The sequence below is a fragment of the Mesoplodon mirus genome (genome assembly GCF_964341445.2).
Source record: "Mesoplodon mirus genome assembly, chromosome: 11".
NCBI lineage: Eukaryota > Metazoa > Chordata > Mammalia > Artiodactyla > Ziphiidae > Mesoplodon > Mesoplodon mirus.
This window is the reverse complement of record NC_138987.1, coordinates 37,486,983-37,511,674: the sequence shown is the minus strand read 5'-3', so window position 1 is coordinate 37,511,674 and position 24,692 is coordinate 37,486,983. Positions and strand designations below refer to the sequence as shown.

Sequence of the window (24,692 nt, the reverse complement as noted above, 5' to 3'; positions counted from 1 at the left end):
AAGTTCTTTACTGTTAGCTGTTTAGTGTTCATCTATTAAAAACTCTCGAAACTTCCAGTAGGACCCTTCAGCTAAAGATCCCTTATATCTACATACAGTTTTAAACAAAGCTCAAAATCCAGGGCTCTCTAAAGAAATACTGATTTTAAAAATCTAATAAAAGAATGGTATTATGTGGGATCCTCCCAAGATCCTACATTATCATCTAAGAGACCTTCTTTCTATTCTCCCAGCATTCTAGGAACGTAAACACGGGAGTCTAAGATTCAGAACCAGCCTCTGCACTAGCCTCACTTCCAGTCGCCCCCTGAGCACACCCCTGTGGGGGAAGCTGGGACTATGGAGGCTCGAACTGTAATGCTCTTGTCTGCGGAGGAAAAAAGGCCCCAAAGAGAGAGGAAAAACAGCGACATTAAAAGGAAAAGCAGTGACATTAGACGCTCAGGCCAAGACCACACACACTCACTGGATACCAAAACCCAGTTTCAGGAGAGAAATGCTGGTACACGTCTCACACTGGGCTCCTCCCCCATTTTGAGTAACGCCAAGCGTCTATATAATTAACATGGACTTTACATGGGCAACACAAGCGACATGCTCACTCCCTGAAGCCTCCATGTCTCCCGTTCACCTGCACGAGGCTCGCTCACCTGGTGCGGTCCCACCCTCGCTCTGCAGCAGCGCTCCTGTCACTTGTGCGTTGGGGTTTGCTCCGGGCGCTGTGGAGGGAGGAGGCCCCGCCCCGCCCCCGAGGAGCATGCAGGACGGTGGAGGAGGCTGCCCACGTTTTAGTAACACTTTGTGGTCCTGCTGGCAACGGAATCGCGGCGGCACCTCCCGAGGCATGTAGCGGGCGGCGCTTGGCGGTTGTCCGTTCGGCACTGCCACCCTTTTGGCATTGTTGCCACCATTGACTGGTGGCGATGGAGAGCTGCCAATTGGGCTGGCGGCCGTTGGTTGGCTTAAACTTGGTTTCGTCACTTCGGGCACTGAAAGAGAGAGGTGGGGAAACAGCCTTTGAGATCAAATGCATTTTTCTGAAGATTATTTTTAAGAAAGCTTCCATGAGGCCAATTCTAATAAGACAACTCTTCTTTCACCCAACTCTGAGGGACATGGTCTTTCCAGATTCCCCAGCATCTTCAGTTTACCGAAGGTAGGGTAAGGGCAGCGAGTGATGGTGACAAGGATTCAAAGGCTGCGGTATCATGGAATTACATTCCATCAACTAAGGAGGAGAGGGAAGCAAGCACCATTCACTCCCCTAAATCAATAGTGGGCTGCCTAGAAGGTCTAAGGATGCATACAAACCCCACACAAAACCCATGGTAAAGGTTCAAGGCTCTCAGCCCAAGGGTCCTTTCCCTTTACCAACATTCTGAAAGACTGGCCTCTGAGAAAATTTCCCCCAAATCCCTGGACTAGGTAGGCTATGCACCCTTCATTTGGGCTCCTGGAACATGCTGTCCATCTCTGAACCACTGAATGAACCGGTTATATTGACATTCTCCATTTACAGACCCTTCTCCCCACCATGCCAGAAGTTCCTCAGTGGCAGGAACCCATCTTTCATCTTTTTGTCTTAGGGCCTGGCACAGAGTAGACCCCTTCAGGGAACCCCAGGCCTAGAGAATCACAAAATCAACTTGGTTTTGGTTTCTACAGCCACCTGAACTCAAAGACTCTTGGCACTCTGTAAACATTAGAAATGTTATCTTTTTGCTTTTGTCCAAAAAAAAATTAAGTGGACCTTGTGTGTGTTTTTTTAACTGTTCATTTAAAATAAAAATTTCAAAATGTAGATAGTTTTCCTATTTACTTTAAATACTTAGGGTTTTCCCTCACTTTTACAATGGCAAACAGGAAGTACTGGAACACTGAAATGACCGTGGAGCTCTGCAGGACCCCTTGGCTTTCCCTCAACCCTACAGAAAATGTTCCTCTGGATCTGCACCTCCCTTGCTTCACCTTACCAAAAGACTGCCACCCTTTCCAAGAATATCCACCTGGCAAATACAGGCTGGCAGCAATACAGAGACAATCATTGAGACTGGTAATTCAGATGATTCTGAGGCCCAAATCCTTGACACCCAGAGTCACGTTAGGGCCAGCCCTGGTGGCAGTATTGCTCTAACTGCTGAAGTGATGCTGGGCCAGTATGTTGCTTGCTGAACTGGCTCCTTTATGAGGAAAGAGATACATCATCAGAAATCAGGGGGCCCAATCTATAACCACTGGACATTGGTGAGTACCGTGAGTAACAGGAAAAAAAAAAGAGTAGGAGCCTGAACTAACTGCAAAGCAATACTTGGGTCTAACCTTAGCCAATCATGAGGCAGTTCTGGGCCTCCTAGTAAGGAAGGGAGGTCAGAGGATAAATGAATGAATGAATGAATAAATAAGTAAATAAACATATTTCTTAAGAAAATAAATTGGTCATTATCTAATATTATTAATATAGTACCCTTTGCATGACTTATAACAGCCAGTGGATAAATAACTGATAATGAATGAATAAAGATGAATTATTTAATGATTCATTTTCTATCTGTGCCTGGAGGGTTCCATAGCACATGGCATTCCCAATCCTCTTTCCTCTTATTATGAGAATAAACAAGAAGCTGACAAAGGCTGGCGGGATTCTTCCGAACTAGTTTTTAGGACAGAAGGAGTTATGCTTCTGCAAGGCTACCCTTCTATAAGAGGGCTAGAATCTCCACTTTAAGGTAACCAGGTTTGTTACATGCCTTCCCTTATTTCTCTAAAATAGAGTAAGACATGGTAAGGAGAGTCTACAGAGCTGAGATCTGAACATCAGTTCGACTAACTTTACAACATTCATAGCATAACTAAAGAAAGCTGGTGGGTACTGTGTATTGTGCAAGATTCCCTGCAAAAGCTCCTCAAGGCATTTTCCCACCATCACATCAGAGGTAGAATGGATCATAAACGATGAAGTCATTATAAAACAGGACCACCGCTTGACCACTCTCCTTGCAACACGGTGCTCTATTCTGGGAGATTAGCCATTCAAAACTCTAGGACACAGTCAGAAAAAGCATGCCTGAGACACATGTTAGGAGCAAACTGTTTCAGGACTTGAATGAATTCTTATTGTTTTTTTTTAAATTACACCTTTCTGTAAATTCAAGAATTTTAAACATTTAAAAGCCAGTCGCAACTCTAGGCACTAACTGGAGAGCAATGCAGCTGTTGGGCAGGATGCCCAATCCGACCTGCTTCCAGAAGTCCAACTAGAGACATCAGAATCAGTGCGTGTGCTACGTCAGGCTCCAGAAAGTCAGGCAGTAACAGAGGAGAGGGAAATTATGATTAAGTCTGAATTACTTTTTGGGCCCTCTCTCTTCTCTTCTGAACTTTAGTGATTTTAATAGCTTGTGGTGCAAATATTTCTAAAGATGAGCTGCTCAAAATAAGGGCACAGTTTCTTATTTTCCAGAGAGAAAGTCTGTGGCTTAAACATGATCTCTGCATCAGGGAAATAAAGACGTGAAAAATGCTGGGTATCCTATTTTCTAATTTCCATTTATTTACCACCAAAAGCCATTTACTTACTCTAATGATTGAATCTTTTCCCCTTCCCTGCTGCCATTATTTAATACCATTCTCATCTTACAGTCTGAACTTCTAATTGCCTCTATTTCTGAAAAACTTCAATAAGATTCTTTTTCAGATAAAAGTATTCTTTAAGAAAATTCCGATACGGGGTAGGACCAATACAAACTATTCTCTTTCAACACCTTTTCGTTTTGGTTTTTTAATTAATTTTTATTCTTTAAATACCTTGATGGTACCAAACATCAAAAACAAACAAATAAACAAAAACAAACAAAAAACCCTTCTAGAAATGTTTTAAAAGTAGTAGTTAAAATACAAACAAGCTCTAGAGAAGACATTATTTTAGACTGAAAATTTTCTTGGTGAATAATAATGAGTTACAATGCAATACAAAAAATTTCAAAGATTGATAACACACAGAGTGGCTGACACACACTCAACACTGTTCGGTAACCTCTAAGCACTGTCTCCATTTCTTTACCTTCCACTCACTCCCCATACTCAATGCACGCTGGCCTTTGTCCAGATTGTCTCCCTGGAAGCTTCTCTCCTCATTAAATCACTAGTGATTTTTCTGTCATTCTAATGGGCACTAGTTGGACCTCGGGGGAAGAAAGCCTACCTCAAATATTAATCAATCAGAGTAGACCCAAGGTTATTCAGTGCACACAGCACCATGCACCCACTGTAATATGACTTCTGGAATGGACTCAAAAGCCAGAGTTGTGGCCACTGTACAACAGTGGTCCATCTCCTCAGGTATGCTGATGGGAAAGTGCTGTTTCTCTGCTGTGTCCAAACTGGGTAAAGGTTATGAATTACTGCTTTGGACAGCAATATCTAAAAATTTTTATTTATATTGAGCTGGAAGCTTTTCCCTGTTGCTTTGACTCACCAACAGACATTTACCAAGGAACTGCTAAGTGTCAGGCACCAGAGCCCTTCAAATCTTTGAAGATAGTTACCAGAGCTTCCCCATGTGGGAAGCATTCCTTGGGAGTTAAACACTCCCCACCCCCTTCCAGTATTTAACCCTCCCAGCGGTGACACAGGTTCAAATTCCTTGACCATTCTGGCCCAAACTCCTCATGGTCCATAGAGGTTGATCTCTGTTCCTTTGCATAGAGTGGTGCCCATTATAGGAACTGTAAATCCCTGCCTAGATACTGTATTTCCAGTAATGTAGCTTAAGGTCGTGTTAGTTTCTACAAATCGGTTATTTCATACTGATAACTTCCATTAAGCTAACCGTCACCCTAAGATCTAACATCTTTTTAACAACGCTAAATGGTTATGTCCAAACTCTTCCGTTACATAGTCTATTTCTTCAATCCTAATCATACCCTTCATCCCTGTTAAATCTGGTCTATTACATCAATCCCACAAACTTTTCCAATTCCAAGACCAATATCCAACAAAGGAGGAGATCAGCTTCTACCTTAAGTGCCTTTTAGTTATTTGCTACTTGAATAGCAGGCCCAGCTCTGGCCCATGTCTTCACCTAACCTCCACTTCAAAGCGCTGTCCTGTTTTCTCCAAAATTCTCACATTTTTTAAATGATGGAAAATAAATATGCTGAATTTACTTTTTCTCTGAAATACGGAGAAACCTTACTTCAGTCCTCCGTACGACCAGAGACTTGGCACCAACACGGTCTTTTTTTTTATATAGGGTCTGCTGGGGAAAGAGAGGTGGATTCAGAGTTAAGGGGAGGCTGCCTGAGGCAGGCATCATCTTTGGGAAGGGGAATAGAACCCAGAAACATCAGCTGAGGGAAGAAGAATGGGATTTAGGCAGGCTCTTGGGAACAAAGATGAAGATGTGGCTGTAAAACGGGATAAAAAAGGTAGAAAGATCAGGGCCTCCTTCTACTTATGGTCTAACATACCTCAGGGATAATTTTTATTCTCCAGTTCTAACAATTAAATCCCTTATGAGACCCAAAACAGGCTCTCAGCTCACTTCAGGATTATTTTAATTTTTGAGTGGGAGGGTGGTGGCGATAGGGGGGTATGGAAACTGTGAAACTGTATTCCATTTTATGGTAGTATGAGAAAAACCCTAAATGGAGGGAAACTTTGGTAGTAAGTAAAAAAGAACGTTTAATTTTTAAGGCTTTGGCAGAGAAAAGAGGAATGTGATTCTGAGAAGAGACCTGGTACAAATAAAAAAAAGAAAGAAAACTCTAACGGATTTTCTGCTTTCCAATAGAAATACCACTTAACGTACAGAGCAGCTTATTTCGACAGCTCAACTGGTCCTTGGAGTCACAAGTATTAAGAACTGTGGCCAGGCCCAGGAACCCAACCACTGTGTTCCAGCAACCACAGAGTCTGGATTTTTTAGGAAAATGCCAATTTTCTCATCTGTTGTCCTCATAAATCATCAAAAAGTCCTATAAATATACTTATATGCCAAAATCCTTTCCTAGACAGTATACTGGTTTAGAAAATATGGACACTGTTCTACTATCAATAACTCTGTTTCTATGGTAAAGTATAATTTATATTTCAAACAAGTAATTTATAGAGATACTTCCAAAATAATGCCTACCTCTGGGTTAGAAACTGGCTGGAAGTATAAGGGGAGAACACTGTTCTAACTAATTAAAATAATTACAGCTAATAGTAGTTTCTCTCAGTTTATTTTATAAATCACTACAAAGTTCCAGACTATATTCTCTTTGAAATGCTTTTTGATTAGAAATATATGACAGTAATGTCTACTCATCTGAGAATCTGTTTTTCAGAACTAAGTTTCCTAAGAAACTAGTACCATCTTTATTAGTCTTCCATCACTGTGTGACATACTTTGGCCTGGTGGTCCAATAAAACGAAACAAAACAATGAAGAAACCAGTCATTAGAGAACCTCCCATCAAGCCTTGGCCTCTTCATGACCCTTATCTTCCCCCATGTTATCATAATCACATCTGATTCCCTTCATCCAGGGCAGTGGTCCTCAACCTGGGACATATACTGTGGTCACCTGCAGAGCTTCCCTAAATACATCGATCTGCTAGGGCTGTGGCCTGGGACCATGAAGGTTTGGGAGGAGACTGGGCTTGCGTATTTTGACAAGTCTATGCAGATGATTCTAGTGCATATGCTAGCAGAGAACAACACATTTAAGTGGGTGAGGTTAGGAGTTACAATACTGGTCTCAAGGAATTAAGTCTCCCATTCTTAAGGAGAACTGACCAAAAGTAGGACCACTGATTATGCAAGACTGCATAATCAAAATGAACAAAAGAGAAAGAACTGAATACACGCAGACCATTAGAGATCGAGAAGGACCTCAGAGACACCTGCTTCTGTTTACAACACATCACAATTTTGTAAGAGTTAAAGTGCATTATCTTTTTTAAAAGCATATTCCAGGCTCTATTTCAGAAGACAGTGTGAGCATCCTAAATATAACCCTCATTTTCAGACTCAATGCCTATCATGGATCAAGGTGGTTAACAACCCTCTGCAGTTCCCATCTGTAAAGCAGGGACCAGTGTGTTGCTTTTGCTACTGTTCTAAGAAAAATTTTGCAAAGGTTCCGTTCAAAATCATGACCTCTTTACTTTCAAAACAAGGTATTACACTGTCTAATCTCTCTTGCCTCCCCAAAAATGTAAGGCCAACTAGAAACACTAAGTGCTTTTAATTTGTCATTACTGCTCTTCAGTGACTGCAAACAGCCAACCTTAATTACTCTACACCCACTCCCACGAATCAAGCGGATTGGAGGCTGAGTCAGCAAAGTGTAAAATCTAAACACCAAAGAACATAAATCTAAAAAGGAAGAAAAAAAAATCTTACCTTTGGTTTTTTGTTCCGTGACCTGCAAAATAAAGAGACGTAAGTAAATGACACTTGCTTTCTAATTCTGTAATGTATTGTAATACTACTTTAATTCTGATATTACTAATTCAAGGTGTCAGATACATACGCATATCTAAAATTCAGAAAAAGTCAGTTCAGACATCCTTCTAAAGACAATGGCCATATGTCCAGCTATAACTTACATGACCCTCACTATGAAAGATTCTAAAAATTAAGACGAAAAAGCATTCCGTTCTCGTTAAATGAGGTCCTTGCACTGGGAATGCTATTTCCCATTCGGACTGCAATGACTAGAGAAAAGCAAATGGATGAGGCCCAGACACAAAATTAACCACAGAGACAGAAAGATTTACCTATGAGTATGGACTCAAACACTTGACTTCAAATGTAGAAAGCAAAGTTTAAGGGGCCATGCTCAGAGGCATCAGAGATCACGGTAGGAAAGCTGGATTCAAAACCAAGCTATGCCACTTCCTGGCTACGCGATCTCAGTTTTTAATTTACCTTTTGAATGAAGATAATAACAGTATCTCCTTTGCAGAAAAGGATGCTGTAAGGATTAAATCAGATATCCTACACCAATGCTTAATAGCTGCTATTATCATCAAAGTTTATAGAAAATAATGTGAAACAGAGAAATATTCAATAAGATTGAAATATATAAATTTTGAACAAATACAGATTGCTCTGTTGAAAGTATTTCTTTATATAGTAACTAATACATTTCTGGAGGTGACTAACTTAAAAGGTTGGATATGCTGAATATAATAATGGGTTTTTGGAGAGTTTGGAAATGATGACTAGGAGCCACACGGAAAACTGCTTCTGGTATTAAGAGGGGAAAATAAAGGAGAGCATCTAATTATACATGCCCTATAATATTTAAGCAAAACCACAAAAGGTCATGAATAAGAAAAATATTCCAAAGGAAATGCACCAGAATTCCAATAGGGGTTCATTCACATTATTGAGATCATGGGTTATTTTGACCCCCTTTTCCCAATTGTTAATCTTCCAAAAAAGATTTTTATATTAGTTTTCCGACTTCGGTAACAAAAATATTCATATAGAAGAGGTTTAATTATTTGTGGCTGGTAATCACACTAAGTTACTGCTTTGGGTGTTCATGAAAACATGGTCATCTTTGGAAGGTCTGCCCTGTGGCTAACCAGCCCCTTCAAAACGGATTCCAGCAGCACAACACTGAGTTAAAACAATCCACCTGGATGACCTCCTGGAGTGTTTCTTACATTCTTGCATTAAAAGACAAGCTAATTCTGCTGTACTGAATCTGTGGTAGGCAGCCTCTTAAAATGAATGTGTTTCCCAGTACTAACTGTTACAGAGCTCAATTCTATTGTATAATTTTTCTATAAGCCCCCATATCGAAGAATGAACTGATTTGTATCCACATACCAATTCCTTAAGGCAACTGAAGATTTATACCACTGTAAATACTTCTCACAATGCCATTTTGATGATCAGTTATATAGGAAGTCAATGCAATGCCTTCCCTAGCTGTAAGCAACAAACCCAACTATGTCAAATGTGTCTTATAATGTGGGTTCTGTTAAAAGAGCTGCCCCCAGACGGTGAAAAGCTGGATGATGAAAACATATGTTCTGCCAACGCTAAACAATGATTCTTTAGCAGCAGCAGACTAACGAATGTGAGTGAAATCCTTCTCTGACACCTCCCTCATGAGTGAAATCTAACAGTTTACTCAGGGATGGTTCTAGAAAGACCAAACCGCCATAACAACTGAGCATAATGGAAAAGAAGCTCATGCTTAATTTCTATGTAGAAATAACTTAATTCAGCTAAATAAAAGTCAGTTCTTCAGGAAAATTATGTTGCCAGCATCCATTCTTGACCATTCACTTATTTTTTTTAATACATTTATTTATTTATTTATTTATGGCTGTGTTGGGTCTTCGTTGCTGTGAGTGGGGGCTACTCTTCGTTGCGGTGCGCGGGCTTCTCACTGCAGTGGCTTCTCTTATTGCGGAGCATGGGCTCTAGGCACACAGGCTTTAGTAGTTGCAGCACACAGGCTCTAGAGCACAGGCTCAGTAGTTGTGGCGCATGGACTTACTTGCTCCACAGCATGTCAGATCTTCCCAGACCAGGGATCGAACCCATGTCCCCTGCACTGGCAGGCGGATTCTTAACCACTGTGCCACCAGGGAAGTCCCGACCATTCACTTATTTTTTTCTTTTTTTTAAAAAACATCTTTATCAGAGTATAAATGCTTTACAGTGTTGTGCTAGTTTCTTCTGTATAAAAAAGTGAATCAGCTATATGCATACGTATATCCCCAGATCCCCTCCCTCTTGCATCTCCCTCCCACCCTCCTTATCCCACCCCTCTAGGTGGCCGCAAAGCACGGAGCTGATCTCCCTGTGCCATGCAGCTGCTTCTCATTAGCTATCTGTTTTACATTTGGTTCTGTATATATGTCCATGCCACTCTCTCACTTCGTCCCAGTTTACCTTCCCCCTCACCGTGTCCTCAAGTCCATTCTCTACGTCTGTGTCTTTATTCGTGTCCTGCCCCTAGGTTCATCAGAACCTTTTTTTTTTTTTAAGATTCCATATATATGCGTTAGCATATGGTATTTGTTTTTCTCTTTCTGACTTACTTCACTCTGTATGACAGACTCTAGGTCCAGCCACCTCACTAAAGATAACTCAATTTCGTTTCTTTTTATGGTTGAGTAATATTCCATTGTATATATGTGCCACATCTTCTTTATCCATTCATCTGTCGATGGACACTTAGGTTGCTTCCATGTCCTGGCTACTGTAAACAGTACTGCAATGAACACTGTGGTACATGATTCTTTTTGAATTATGGTTTTCTCAGGGTATATGCCCAGTAGTGGGATTGCTTGGTCATATGGTAGTTCTATTTTTATTTTTTAAGGAACCTCCATACTGTTCTCCATAGTGGCTGTACCAACTTACATTCCCACCAACAGTGCAAGAGGGTTCCCTTTTCTTCACAACCTCTCCAGCATTTATTCTTTGTAGATTTTCTGATGATGCCCATTCTGACTGGTGTGAGGTGATACCTCATTGTAGTTTTGATTTGCGTTTCTCTAATGATTAGTGATGTTGAACATCTTTTCATGTGTTTGTTGGCAATCTGTATATCTTCTTTGGAGAAATGTTTATTTAGGTCTTCTGCCCATTTTTGCATTGGGTTATTTGTTTTTTTAATATTGAGCTGCATGAGCTCCTTGTATATTTTGGAGACTAATCCTTTGTCAGTTGCTTCATTTGCAAATATTTTCTCCCATTCTGAGTGTTGTCTTTTCGTCTTGCTTATGGTTTCCTTTGCTGGGCAAAAGCTTTTAAGTTTCATTAGGTCCCATTTGTTTATTTTTGTTTTTATTTCCATTCCTCTAGGAGGCGGGCCAAAAAGCATCTTGCTGTGATATATGTCACGGAGTGTTCTGCCTATGTTTTCCTCTAAGAGTTTTATAGTGTTTGGCCTTATATTTAGGTCTTTAATTCATTTTGAGTTTATTTTTGTGTATGGTGTTAGGGAGTGTTCTAATTTCATTCTTTTACATGCAGCTGTCCAGTTTTCCCAACACCACTTATTGAAGAGGCCGTCTTTTCTCCATTGTATATTCTTGCCTCCTTTATCAAAGATAAGGTGACCATAGATAGGCGCGTGGGTTTATCTCTGGGCTTTCTGTCCTGTTCCTACATTTCTGTTTCTGTGCCAGTACCATACTTTCTTGATTACTGTAGCTGTGTAGTATAGTCTGAAGTCAGGGAGCTTGATTCCTCCAGCTCTATTTTTCTTTCTCAAGATTGCTTTGGCTATTCGCGGTCTTTTGTGTTTCCATACAAATTGTGTAATTTTTTGTTCTAGTTCTGTGAAAAATGCCACTGGTAGTTTGATAGGGATTGCATTGAATCTGTAGATTGCTTTGGGTAGTACAGTCATTTTCACAATGTTGATTCTTCCAATCCAAGAACATAGTATATCTCTCCATCTGTCTGTATCATCTTTAATTTCTTTCATCAGTGTCTTATAGTTTTCTGCATACAGGTCTTTTGTCTCCTTAGGTAGGTTTATTCCTAGGTATTTTATTCTTTTTGTTGCAATGGTAAATGGGAGTGTTTCCTTAATTTCTCTTTCAGATTTTTCATCATTAGTGTATAGGAATGCCAGAGATTTCTGTGCATTAATTCTGTATCCTGCTACTCTACCAAATTCATTGATTAGCTTTAGTAGGTTTCTGGTAGCTTGTTTAGGATTCTCTATGTATAGTATCATGTCATCTGCAAACAGTGACAGTTTTACTTCTTTTCCGATTTGGATTCCTTTTATTTCTTTTTCTTCTCTGACTGCTGTGGCTAAAACTTCCAAAACTATGTTGAATAGCAGTGGTGAGAGTGGGCCACCTTGTCCTGTTCCTGATCTTAGAGGAAATGGTTTCAGTTTTTCACCATTAAGAACGATGTTGCCTGTGTTTTTGTCATATATGGCCTATATTCTGTTGACGCAGGTTCCCTTTATGCTTACTTTCTGGAGAGTTTTTATCATAAATCGATGTTGAATTTTGTCAAAAGCCTTTTCTGCATCTATTGAGATTATCATATGGTTTTTCTCCTTCAATTTGTTAATATGGTGTATCACATTGACTGATTTGCGTATATTGAAGAATCCTTGCATCCCTGGGATAAATCCCCCTTGTTCATGGTGTCTGATCCTTTTAATGTGTTGTTGGATTCTGTTTGATAGTATTTTGTTGAGGATTTTTGCACCTATGTTCATCAGAGATATTGGTCTGTAATTTTCTTTTTTGGAGTATCTTTGTCTGGTTTTGGTACCAGGGTGATGGTGGTCTCGTAGAATGAGTTTGGGAGTGTTCCTCCCTCTGCTATATTTTGGAAGAGTTTGAGATGGATAGGTGTTAGCTCTTCTTTAAATGTTTGATAGAACTTGCCTGTGAAGCTATCTGGTCCTGGGCTTTTGTTTGTTGGAAGATTTTTCATCACAGTTTCTATTTCAGTGCTTGTGAATGGTCTGTTTATATTTTCTGTTTCTTTCTGGTTCAGTCTCAGAAGGTTGTGCTTTTCTAAGACTTTATCCATTTCTTCCAGGTTGTCTATTTTATTGGCATATAGTTGCTTGTAGTAATCTCTCATGACCCTTGGCATTTCTGCAGTGTCACCTGTTACTCTTCCATTTTCATTTCTAATTCTGTTGATTTGAGTCTTCGCTCTTTTTGTCTTGATGAGTCTGGCTAATGGTTTATCAATTTTGTTTATCTTCTCAAAGAACCAGCTTTTAGTTTTATTGATCTTTGCTATTGTTTCCTTTATTTCTTTTTCACTTATTTCTGGTCTGATCTTTATGATTTCTTTCCTTCTGCTAACTTTGGAGTGTTTTTGTTCTTCTTTCTCTATTTGCTTTAGGTGTAAGGTTAGGTTGTTTATTTGAGATGTTTGTTTCTTGAGGTAGGATTGTATTGCTATAAACTTCCCTTTCAGAACTGCTTTTGCTGCATCCCATAGGTTTTGGTTGTCGTGTTTTCATTGTCACGTGTTTCTAGGTATTTTTTGATTTCCTCAGTGATCTCTTGGTTATTTAGCAGTGTACTGTTTAGCCTTTACGTGTTTGTATTTTTTTACAGATTTTTTTCCTGTAATTGATATCTAGTCTCATAGCGTTGTGGTCAGAAAAGATACTTGATACGATTTCAATTTTCTTAAATTTACCAAGGCTTGATTTGTGACCCAAGATATGATCTATCCTGGAGAATGTTCCATGAGCACTTGAGAAGAAAGTGTATTCTGTTGTTTTTGGATGGAATGTCCTATAAATACCAATTAAGTCCATCTTTTTTTAATGTATCATTTAAAGCTTGTGTTTCCTTATTTATTTTCATTTTGGATGATCTGTCCATTGGTGAAAGTGGGGTGTTAGAAGTCCCCTATTATGATTGTGTTACTGTCAATTTCCCCTTTTATGGCTGTTAGCATTTGCCTTATATACTGAGGTGCTCCTATGTTGGGAACATAAATATTTACAATCGTTATATCTTCTTCTTGGATTGATCCCTTGATCATTATTAGCGTCCTTCTTTGTCTCTTTTAATAGTCTTTATTTTAAAGTCTATTTTGTCTGATATGAGAATTGCTACTCCAGCTTTCTTTTCTTTTCTTTTCTTTTTTGCGGTACGCGGGCCTCTCACTGTTGTGGCCTCTCCTGTTGCGGAGCACAGGCTCCGGACGCACAGGCTCAGCAGCCATGGCTCACGGGCCCAGCCGCTCCGCGGCATGTGGGATCTTCCCGGACCAGGGCACAAACCATGTCCCCTGCATCGGCAGGCCGACACTCAACCACTGCGCTACCAGGGAAGCCCCTCCAGCTTTCTTTTGATTTCCATTTGCATGGAATATCTTTTTCCATCCCCTCACTTTCCGTCTGTATGTGTCCCTAGGTCGGAAGTGGGTCTCTTGTAGACAGCATATATATGGGTCTTGTTTCTGTATCCATTCAGCCAGTCTATGTCTTTTGGTTGGAGCATCTAATCCATTTATATTTAAGGTAATTATCGATATGTATGTTCCTATTACCATTTTCTTAATTGTTTTGGGTTTGTTATTGTAGGTCTTTTCCTTCTCCTGTGTTTCCTGCCTAGAGAAGTTCCTTTAGCATTTGTTGTAAAGCTGGTTTGGTAGTGCTGACTTCTCTTAACTTTTGCTTATCTTCAAAGGTTTTAATTTCTCCGTCGAATCTGAATGAGATCCTTGCTGGGTAGAGTAATCTTGGTTGTAGGTTTTTCCCTTCCCTCACTTTAAATATGTCCTGCCACTCCCTTCTGGCTTGCAGGGTTTCTAGTAAAAAATCAGCTGTTAACCTTATGGGATTCCCTTATATGTTATTTGTTGCTTTTTCTTTGCTGCTTTTAATATTTTTTCCTTTATTTAGTTTTTGATAGTTTGATTAGTATGTGTCTAGGCATGTTTCTCTTTGGGTTTATCCTGTATGGTACTCTCTGTGCTTCCTGGACTTGATTGACTATTTCCTTTCCCATGTTAGGGAAGTTTTTGACTATAATCTCTTCAAATATTTTTTCAGACCCTTTCTTTTTCTCTTCTTCTAGGACCCCTATAATTCGAATGTTGGGTGCATTTAATATTGTCCCAGAGTTCTCCGAGACTGTCCTCAATTCTTTTCATTCTTTTTTCTTTAATCTGCTCCCTGGCAGTTATTTCCACCATTTTATCTTCCAGCTCACTTATCCATTCTTCTGCCTCAGTTATCCTGTTATTGATTCCTTCTAGAGTATTTTTAATTTCAGTAATTGTGTTGTTCATCACTGTTTGTTTGCTCTTTAGTTCTTCTTGATTCTTGTTAAATGTTTCTTGTATTTTCTCCATTCTGTTTCTGAGATTTTGGATCATCTTTACTATCATTACTCTGAATTCTTTTTCAGGTAGGTTGCCTATTTCGTCTGCATTTGGTCTTGTAGGTTTTTACCTTTCTCCTTAATCTGTACCATATTTTTTTGTTGTTTCATTTTTTTTTTTTTTGATGGGTGGTGCTGTATTCCTGTCTTACTGGTTGTTCGGCCTGAGACGTCCAGCACTGGAGTTTGCAGGCAGTTGGACCTTGGTCCGAGCCGGGTCTTGGTGCTGAGATGAGGACCTCTGGGAGGCCTCACTCCGACTGATATTCCCTGGGGTCTGAGGTTCTCTGTTAGTCCAGTGGTTTGGACTCGGAGCTCCCACCACAGGAGCTTGGGCCCGATCTCTGGCCTGGGAACCAAGATCCCGCAAGCCCATTGCTGGGGGTTCCTCCCGTCCCCTTAGGTGTCCGTGGTCCCCCACTGGTGCCTGGTAGGTGCCCTAGTTGTGAGGAGATGTGAATTCCATGTCCTCCTAGTATGCCGTCTTGACTCCGCCATCCCCATTCACTTATTAAACAAACGTTTTTTGAGTAACACTTTTGCACTGGGCACTGTCCTAGTTACTGGAAATATAAATATGAATAAGGTCTCGAGAAACTTAAGAGCCAGTCTAATGGGGTAGGCAGAAAGAGATGATTGTAAAGCAATGGGGTAGGCTGAGAGAAAGATGTGGAAGCACTAAGAAGAGGCACCACAAATGTTTGCTGACTGAATAAATGAATGACCCCATTACAGAACCTCTGGCACATTCTCTACCATTCTTTGCATTATAGCACATTTTATGCTTCCTAGTTGAGGTGCTGTCTCTACAGTGAGGTCAGAAACCACTAGACAGTCACATGGTGAGCTTTGTGCTCGCTCCTTAAAAGTGCTAAATCAGAATCTAATTCTGAAATTACACAATGGTTCAGTATGATAAAACAATATCAAAGGCCATGTGTTAAGCCTAGATCCTGTGTCAGCCAATCTAGAACATTTCTGAACAAAAATGAGTGAATTTTTATTGTTCATAATTAACTACTTGAAATTTAATTTATGGTGATTTTCCTCTTTGCCGTAACTTTTAAACCAGTTCTTAATGCAGATGCAAATACACGGGGGAGACTGTCCAGCTGTATATATGAAATTCTCTGCATAAATAATCCCAATTCACTCTCGAATAAATCCACACCATCTTTTATTTTAAATCATTTTTCTTATTAGTAGGATCCACAACGAAGGTTTACAGATGCACATTTTATTAATCACTTCTAGTATTGACATTTCAGGTTAAAAAACATTGTTATCTATGTGAAGAATGAGGATGAACTGTACACTGCCCAAAACAATCACTCTATTTGGCATCTTCTTGTAACCAGCCTTTGTTCAAGTTCCCCAGTGGCCAGCTTATAACCACGTATTCCCACAGACTGCAAAATCCAATTTTTGTACCAATTTAGTAGATGAAATGTGAATGCCCTAAAAGAAGAAAGCCTTGGGGCTTCCCTGGTGGCACAGTGGTTGAGAATCTGCCTGCCAATGCAGGGGACACAGGTTCGCGCCCTGGTCCAGGAAGATCCCACATGCCACAGAGCAAGCCCGTGCATCACAACTACTGAGCCTGTGCTCTAGAGCCTATGAGCCACAACTACTGAGCCTGCGTGCCACAACAACTGAAGCCCGCACGCCTAGAGCCAGTGCTCCACAACAAGAGAAGCCACCGCAATGAGAAGCCCATGCACCGCAACAAAGAGCAGCCTCCACTTGCTGCAACCAGAGAAAGCTCACATGCAGCAACGAAGACCCAAGGCAGCCATAAATGGAAGGAAAGAAGGAAGGAAGGGAGGGAGGGAGGAAGGAAGGAAGGAAGGAAAAGGAAGAAAGCCTTCACTGAGGTTCACTGTCCCATCACTCCTGTAGGAAGGTCAGTGCATGTGGGTACAGGGGCAATGCCCCTGATACCCTACGGCTGGTGGACCCGCACAACACAACCTTGGTGACATGGAATGTGGCAGTATCCACCAAGTACAAAAAAAAGCCTCTGGGCTGTCATCTGACATTTTTATTCAGACTCTTTACTGTCATTTTAGGCAGTTCCAACAAGCTCAGATTAGAAGCAGGTACCCTGACAGCATGAAGATGTGATGGTGAGCACGCCACTATTAATAGAACCAGAAACACAATTAAAAGCAGACAAAACCTTAAAGAGCACAGCAGTCTATTACAGCACCAAACAATAATAAATATTCCTTTTAATTAAGTCTTGAAGAAAAGACAAAATTACATTTCACATGTTTAATGTGGCAGTGTCATATGCAATCCAATTCAGAAAATATTTCCACTGTTTTTTTTGTGCCAGCACTCCCAAATGATTTCAATAACTCAGAGAACAGAATAATGGGAAACACTCTATTCAGCAGTGCTGGGGTAACTTGCAATGTCCCTTGAGTTCGAATTCCTAGAGTCTGTTTCTAAATCTAGAGTTCCCTCTGAAGCTGGTAACTGTTTCCCCTCCATAAACTTAGCTTCAGTAACCTGGCTCCACAGCAGGGACCCTCAAACCTGCCTCACACTGAGGTCCTGCTTCCCAAGTGCTTCAGGTAGTGGTAACAAGAACTAGAGGCAAAGTGATTCTGCCAGGCACTTTGCAAAGGCAGAAATGCTACCGTGCCAAGCCAGAGTCTGCAGTGAGGTGGGGGAAGTTAGCTCAGACAGTGGCCAGGGCAGAGGGGCACGCTCTTCAGCAGAGGGGGCAGGGCGGGGAGGTCTACCCACTCTCTTCCCCACAACACTGGCAGGCAAACACTTCAACTAAGACTTGACAGTTGACAGCTGCCAGTCCTATGTCTTTTTTTCTTTTTTATAAATTTACTTATTTATTTATTTATTTTTGGCTGTGTTGGTTCTTTGTTGCTGCACGCGGGCTTTCTCTAGTTGCAGAGAGCGGGGGCTACTCTTCATTGTGGTGAGCGGGCTTCTCATTGCGGTAGCTTCTCTTGTTGTGGAGCACAGGCTCTAGGCACGCGGGCTCAGTAGTTGTGGCTCGCAGGCTCTAGAGCGCAGGCTCAGTAGTTGTGGCGCACAGGCTTAGTCACTCTGCGGCATGTGGGACCTTCCTGGACCAGGGCTTGAACCCGCGTCCCCTACATTGGCAGGCTGATTCTCAACCACGGCGCCACCAGGGATGCTCTGTCTTTTTTTCTTTTAGCATCTCTTTTTCCCCAAGCAAATGCCTCAAAGCCGTGCAATACTATCTCCCCCAGAGCATGAAGCAAGCCCACCGGATCCTCTCTGAGGGAGATTTCTTTAAAGAATTATCAAAAGGTAGACTCATATGAATGACAGTGTTGTAGGTGGACCAGAAGGACAACATCAGGGCAAATGGCAAGCTTTGAAAAGTTATTCTACAAGCTTAAGAAAATGGAGATTAATCATGACACAAACAAGGAAACAGTACAAGCATTTCAGTGTCGGTAACTCTCTTGCTTTACTCAGCATTGTTTACTGTTGTTTTCAATAAAATCAGCTATAGCATTAATTTAACATCTACTTTATGGTAACAAATGCAGGTCTTTAACTTTCTCCCACTTTCAAATCTTAAAACTCTTAAGTAAATTAATGCCTCAAGTAGCATTATTAAGATGTCAGGTATCCAAACCAAGGCAGTTACTTATTCTAGATGCTTGGCTATGTAAAGACAGACTTTAATTGGTAAAACCCACCTTCTGAGTGGCTTCTTTTTTCTTTTTATCCTCTTTCTTCCTTTTCTTGTCTTCCATTAACTGTTCTTCCCTTTCTTGCTCCTTCTCTCTGTTAAAGTAATGTCACACCACAAGGTTAAACATCTCTATCCACAGTCTATTTGTGTAGCAAATTAAATGCTTATAGATGGTAGGCAAGGCAACAAACATTTCATCTCTGAGCAGAGCACAGTATTCTACTTAAGCTAGGAGGATACATAAAACTCACCACATTTAGTTATCCCCTTTATTTTGGTTTGTCACCCCTTTTGCAAAACGTGACATTAAGTTTGGTTTTAAAGAAACCCATTAAAGAGAGCCTTTATAATATCTTCCTAAACACACACACACACACAAGATTAATGTATTGCCACTCAGCAAAGAACCTGATTTGAATATATGACAACATCCAGTTGGCTTCTGACAATATTCCTCACAAATAATGCAGAATATGACTTCAGTTTTGGTACACAGGTATTTATCATAATTTAGGTTTCCCATGACATCTTCAGAGTGGTGAACATAAAACCCTATGTTCTAAATTCCATATTTTTCTTCTGCATTATTAACACTGTATGTTTTACATGTTTTCTACTTGTGTTTTTAAGGTAGTATTGAAGGTCCTACAAATCCATGTATTCCCTATTGGGTGATTTGACAATTAAGATCATCAGATTTTGCTCTCCTCAATTAAAATAAAAATAATACATAAAAAAAAAATCTAGTTGAAGAAACATGCTGAATCCTAGGAAACTAAGATAATGTAACTTATACCTCACATTTGAAAAATAACTGTGAAATGTAATATTTATTCTATTATATATTATATTCTTACATATAGTCTAATATTCTAATATATATAGAAAGCTGTCAACTTCTATGTATTGACTGGGAAAAACGCATAAACAACCACTGGTGTAACCTTGTGGTGTAACCACAAGGCAGGAAACTCCAGATGCCATGCTTATTGAATTTCAGAGCTGGAAGGAGAGTTTGGGATCCAGCTCCCAGTTCCAACCTCTGAGCAGATGCTGCCTACGGTACTTGTGATTTTAGGTGATCCGACACACCGAGTCCACGGTTGCACAGATACCACCTAGAGAAAGGCCTAGTTAAATGTCAGAGAAATTAAAGACAAATGTTGAATGTTTGCAGACGTGACAAAGATCACAAAGATGGTCCTTGAAGGACTCAAGTTTGGGGAGTGAAACTCACTCAACCTACCTAAAAGGAACTGAGGACCCACACTGAGGCACACTCTCACGAATAGGTAAATAACGCTTTATTTATAGAAAACAAAACTAATAAACAAACAAAAAATAAGTGCTTTACCTATATATCAAGTTTTCAGTGGCTCTGTCTACATTCACAAATACTGCCCTTTCTCCTTCTGTATCTCTGGGCGTTAATATACAAAAGCCTAAAGTCCACGATTCATACTCCAAGGCAACTTCCATGAACACTTCAAAAATAAAATCAAGGAAGAGATTTTATTGTAATTTCCTTAGGTTTAAGGCTGGATTTCTTTGGAGTCAGATTGTGTGTCATCAGCCTAAGTGTGAAGTTCTTGGTGAAAATCCACTTGCAGCCGTGGACTGCTTTAAGAAAATGGACTTACGAAAATTGGCAAGATAGATGTTGACCATCTAAGGTAGGCTGGCCACAGATCCTGTTATATTTGGCTCCTACGGCCTCTCGCTTCCTCTGGCTGCAAATGGAAGAAGATGGGGTTCCTCATGACCCAGTTACTGTAACTTGATTTCCATATTTTAAACTAAAACTGACTACAGAAAAAGAGCAACCACAGCCTGAATATCTCCTGTTTAAATATTCAATGCTCTAAAAAGCATTAAGTTGCAAAACCAGAAGTTTATTTTTTAAATGCAATGTAAAAAAATAAAAAGCAGTCTTTTTTTTTAGAATTGTATGATCCCTTTTATATATTACTATTTCAAAATGTCAAGTGATAAACAAACATTGGAAACAGAAGATAAAGCAGTTAGTCTTTAATGAGACACCTTTTTAAAAAACAACTAACCTTTTCAAATATTTTTTCCTATAAACAGGTAATTCAGGGAAAGGGACTGAAATTTATGTTCACTACAAGCAGATTTATTTCCAAAACAAATATTTTTCAAAGCTTTCCAGGAGACAGGCTGTGCTTTCACCCTGATCTTTTATTCTGTGTGTTGGTAGAATTGAGTCTTCTCTTTAAATTTCACTTCCTTAGGAAGAATTTATTTTCCCAAACCAAACCTGACTTAAAAACCTACCATTTGCTTAATAATGAATCAGAAAGTGTGGGGTTCACTTTTCTTCTAATTCGGTTGTGCTCTATCTTGGCTGCACATTAGTACCATTTGGGGAGCTTTAAAACATCTCTATGCTGCATGAGAGCCTAACAGGGGTGAAGAGGGCATCCATGCAGGGAAGGCATCTATGGTGGTGGTGACGGGAGATCCATTACATATGGGGGACTGACCAGTAAGTAAATATATTAACGATGATGACAATCAGGCTTCTCACTATTGAAAAAAAGGAGTTACCAAATGGAAAAGGAGAAGTCTCAAATGAACCCTGTAACATTGGATCAGAATTAGTTATTGGCACGAACTCATGATTTTTAACACATAGAGACAGACATAACAAAAAAAGTAGATGTAACTTTGTGTGCCTATATGTGTATATTTCCTTCATGTATGCAAACACACACACTTATTGTCTAGCTCTATCACTGAGAGGGCTTGGGAACAAGCAATGTCCAAATACTGTAGGTATGAACACACCTCGAACCCAGATTATGTCTTCTAAATACCATTCTTTACTAAGAGAACCAGAGTTCTTTGGAAAAAGAGCTAATTTGGGGGCTTGAACATGGAAAGTAAAAAATGAGCCTGGGGGCTTCCCTGGTGGCGCAGTGGTTGAGAATCTGCCTGCTAATGCAGGAGACACGGGTTCGAGCCCTGGTCTGGGAAGATCCCACATGCTGCGGAGCAACTGGGCCCGTGAGCCACAACTACTGAGCCTGTGCGTCTGGAGCCTGTGCTCCACAACAAGAGAGGCCGCGATAGTGAGAGGCCCGTGCGCCGTGATGAAGAGTGGCCCCCGCTTGCCACAACTAGAGAAAGCCCTCACACAGAAACCAAGACCCAACAAACACAGCCAAAAAAAAAAAAAAAAAAGAGCCTGGAATGCCTATTTGCCAAGAAGCAAGGAAATCTACAAATGATGGGACATGTCAAATGGTCACAAAGCCTTGAAGGGGCTCCTACAAGCTAAATCTGGGACAATATGACAATAAAAATAAGTAATGATAGTAACAGATTATAGGCCATTGCATTAAACAGGAAAACACAGATAGAAATAAGTAAATGAATACATTGAAAATGACATGGAATGTAATAGAGTTTTAAAGCATCACACCATAAAAATACTTACTGATTATAAAAGAGAAAATAAGAATTATACAGAGGAGAAGCCTGGCAGACACTACCTTAATCAATAATCTATGTGAATATCCTCAATAATGGGACAAACTGAAATTGTGAGTCACCTGATTGGATGCTCTGAGAACACAGCATCACTCCTATGATACGTATAACCTGAATATCATCACGAGGAAACATCAAACAGCCCCAAATTGAGAGACATTTTAGAAAACTACTGGTTTGTAATCTTCAAAAGTTTCAAGGTAATGAACACTAAGGGAAGATTGGGGAAGTGTTCCAAATGGAAGGAGACTAAAGAGATACAACCACCAATTGCAAAGTGTGATCCTTTTGCTATAAAGGCCATTACTGGGGCCAGTGTTAAACCTTGAGAAGGGGCTAAAGATTAAATGGTAGTAATGTATCAGCGTTAATTTTTTTGATGGTTTTATTGTGCATATATAGGAGATTGTTCGTGTTTTTTAGAAATACACTAGTATTCTAATTATTGGGGAAAGGATGCACGTGATGGGACATTGGGTCAGCAATTTTTAAAATTATGAAGGGAAAAAAGTGTTGTGTTTTTTTCCCCAAAATCATAGTTGTAACTTTTCAGTAAGTTCAAGATTGTTTCCCAAAACAAAACACCAAAAAACAAACATCAGCAAAACCATTGCCCAGGCAGTACTCCAGATCAATTACATAGGAATCAATGGTTTTTTTTCCCCCAAAGCCCCCACTCCCAAGCAGTTCTAACACGTAGTTGGAGTTGAGAACAACTACTCTAAATTCCTGTGCTAAGCCCTACACTTTAAAACGTAACTATTTATACTTCAAAAATCAAACCTCCCATACAACAATCAAATACAAATGGCAGGGACTAGGTGGGTCTCAGTTAACCTTCAAATGCTTCTAGATCTAGAAGCAGGAGAAATCATTGATACTTTTTCCCCCATCTCTAAATACACAGCCAGATGCAAGTGTAAACACTGTAATCGAGAATAAATCGACAATGATAAAAAGCCACAACTACTCCTAAAAATGTCCAAAGTGAAGAAAATCAAGTTTCCTTCTTTCTTCTTCTTCTTCTTTATTATTATTTTTTTTTACAAATAACCATTAGTTGCAAGAAGTATGTACAAGTTGAGTTTTTTTGAGAAAGGCAATACCTGAATAAAAGGGGAGATTATCCCATATGCACCTGAGCTGCGGCAGAGCAAGATTCCTGTCTTGCATGCAAGTTCAGAACACTGAAGAGTAACAGTGCTGACATTCCTAATAACCTGATGCTTCTCACATCCAAAGCCTCCAAGGGTCCGAGGCCATGCTGGGGATGTCCAGAGCTGCAATAGCCAGATGACAATTCCCTAGAGCTTACATCCAGGGCCATTCACAGTACAGTTCCAAATTCTACACTTCCCTCATCCATTGTACAGACCTGACACAAAAACCTTCCTCCTTTTTGTTGCCCAATGACATCTTACCCCGTTGTCAAGCCCTAGCTCAATATCCGTCTGCTTCAATAAAGCCTTCCCTGACAGCTCCAATTCATAAGAAACTCGCCCTCCTCTGTACACCTCACCACCTCTGCCGTGCCTCTTGCCCGGTCCTCGAGGGGTTCCAAGGCAGATGCTATCAGTCACTGGCAGCAGCAGAGCATGTAAAATGACTTTGCTATAGCATGGCTGCTTTGACCAGGGCTCTGGGAGGAAGAGCTGGTTTGGGGGCTCCTCTGTGTCCCACTTCCCTTCTACCAGGATGCCCAGGAACTGACCCATTTCTTTAACAAACATCTATGAGCCAGGCACTCTCCTAAGCACTGGAGATACAGCAGAACCAAAACCAAACCCCAGCTCTCGGGCGGGCTTACGTTCCAGTGGGGTAGATAGGCATCAACCAATACACAACAAAGTACATGTATCAGATATACATTTCAGGTGGCAACAAGTGCCTCGAGGAGGACAGGGCAGGGTGAGCTGAACAAGGGTTAGAAAAGGCCTCTCTGATAAGGTGGCCTAGGAACGGAGACCCACGAGGCGAGGGAGATGCGGCTATCTGGGAGAGAGGACTCCAGGCAGAGGGAACAGTAAGTGAGAAGGAATGACACGGGGGTGTCTGGCAAGGAGGCTGGAGCCGAGGGAGTGAGGGAGACAGCGGCAGATGAGGCCAGAGAGGGAGCAGGGCTCTCGTGAGAGTGAGTGCACTCTTCAAACTAACCGGGACACACCTCCTGATAACTGAGTAAGCAATCACCCCGGGACTGGGGTGCACACACATAAACCAACACTTCCGATACCTCTAATTCTCACCTTCAATGAAAAGGCCCATTCCTCCCCTCCGGGTCAACACTTCCAGAGCTCCTGCTTCTGTCCTCCCAGGGGCTGGCCTGCCTCCCTCAGAGCACCCATCACACTGCAGAACAGCAAGCCAAATAGGTCTACGTTTGCTATCAGTGGACTCTCTGGACGCAGGGGAGTTGCCCTTTCTCTTATCATATGCACTGAGCACAAATACCTGGACACACTAGGCCCTCTATTAAATGTTACCAAAATGCATGATTGCGGAGCAAGGGACACTTTTCTATCCCTTCCGTGGGACACGTGTTCAAAAGAAAAGCCTCAAAGCACCTAATTAAATCACTTAACAAACAAACGCTGAGTTACTATTATGTGCCAGGCCCTGATCTAGGCACTG

General features: G+C 40.7%; 1 protein-coding gene across 4 annotated transcripts in view; it reads right to left on the bottom strand.

The window, feature by feature from the left end:
• Window positions 1-24,692, bottom strand: part of TNRC6B (trinucleotide repeat containing adaptor 6B) — a 257,905-nt gene that overhangs the window by 60,784 nt on the left and 172,429 nt on the right. For all 4 annotated transcript variants that reach the window (XM_082636370.1, XM_082636372.1, XM_082636373.1 and 1 more), the window contains 3 exons: window positions 18,553-18,640; window positions 7,389-7,410; window positions 651-989 (listed from right to left, as the gene is read on the bottom strand). In XM_082636370.1, the coding sequence (XP_082492496.1) occupies window positions 651-989; window positions 7,389-7,410; window positions 18,553-18,640 (449 nt within the window). The remainder of the gene's footprint in view (window positions 1-650; window positions 990-7,388; window positions 7,411-18,552; window positions 18,641-24,692) is intronic.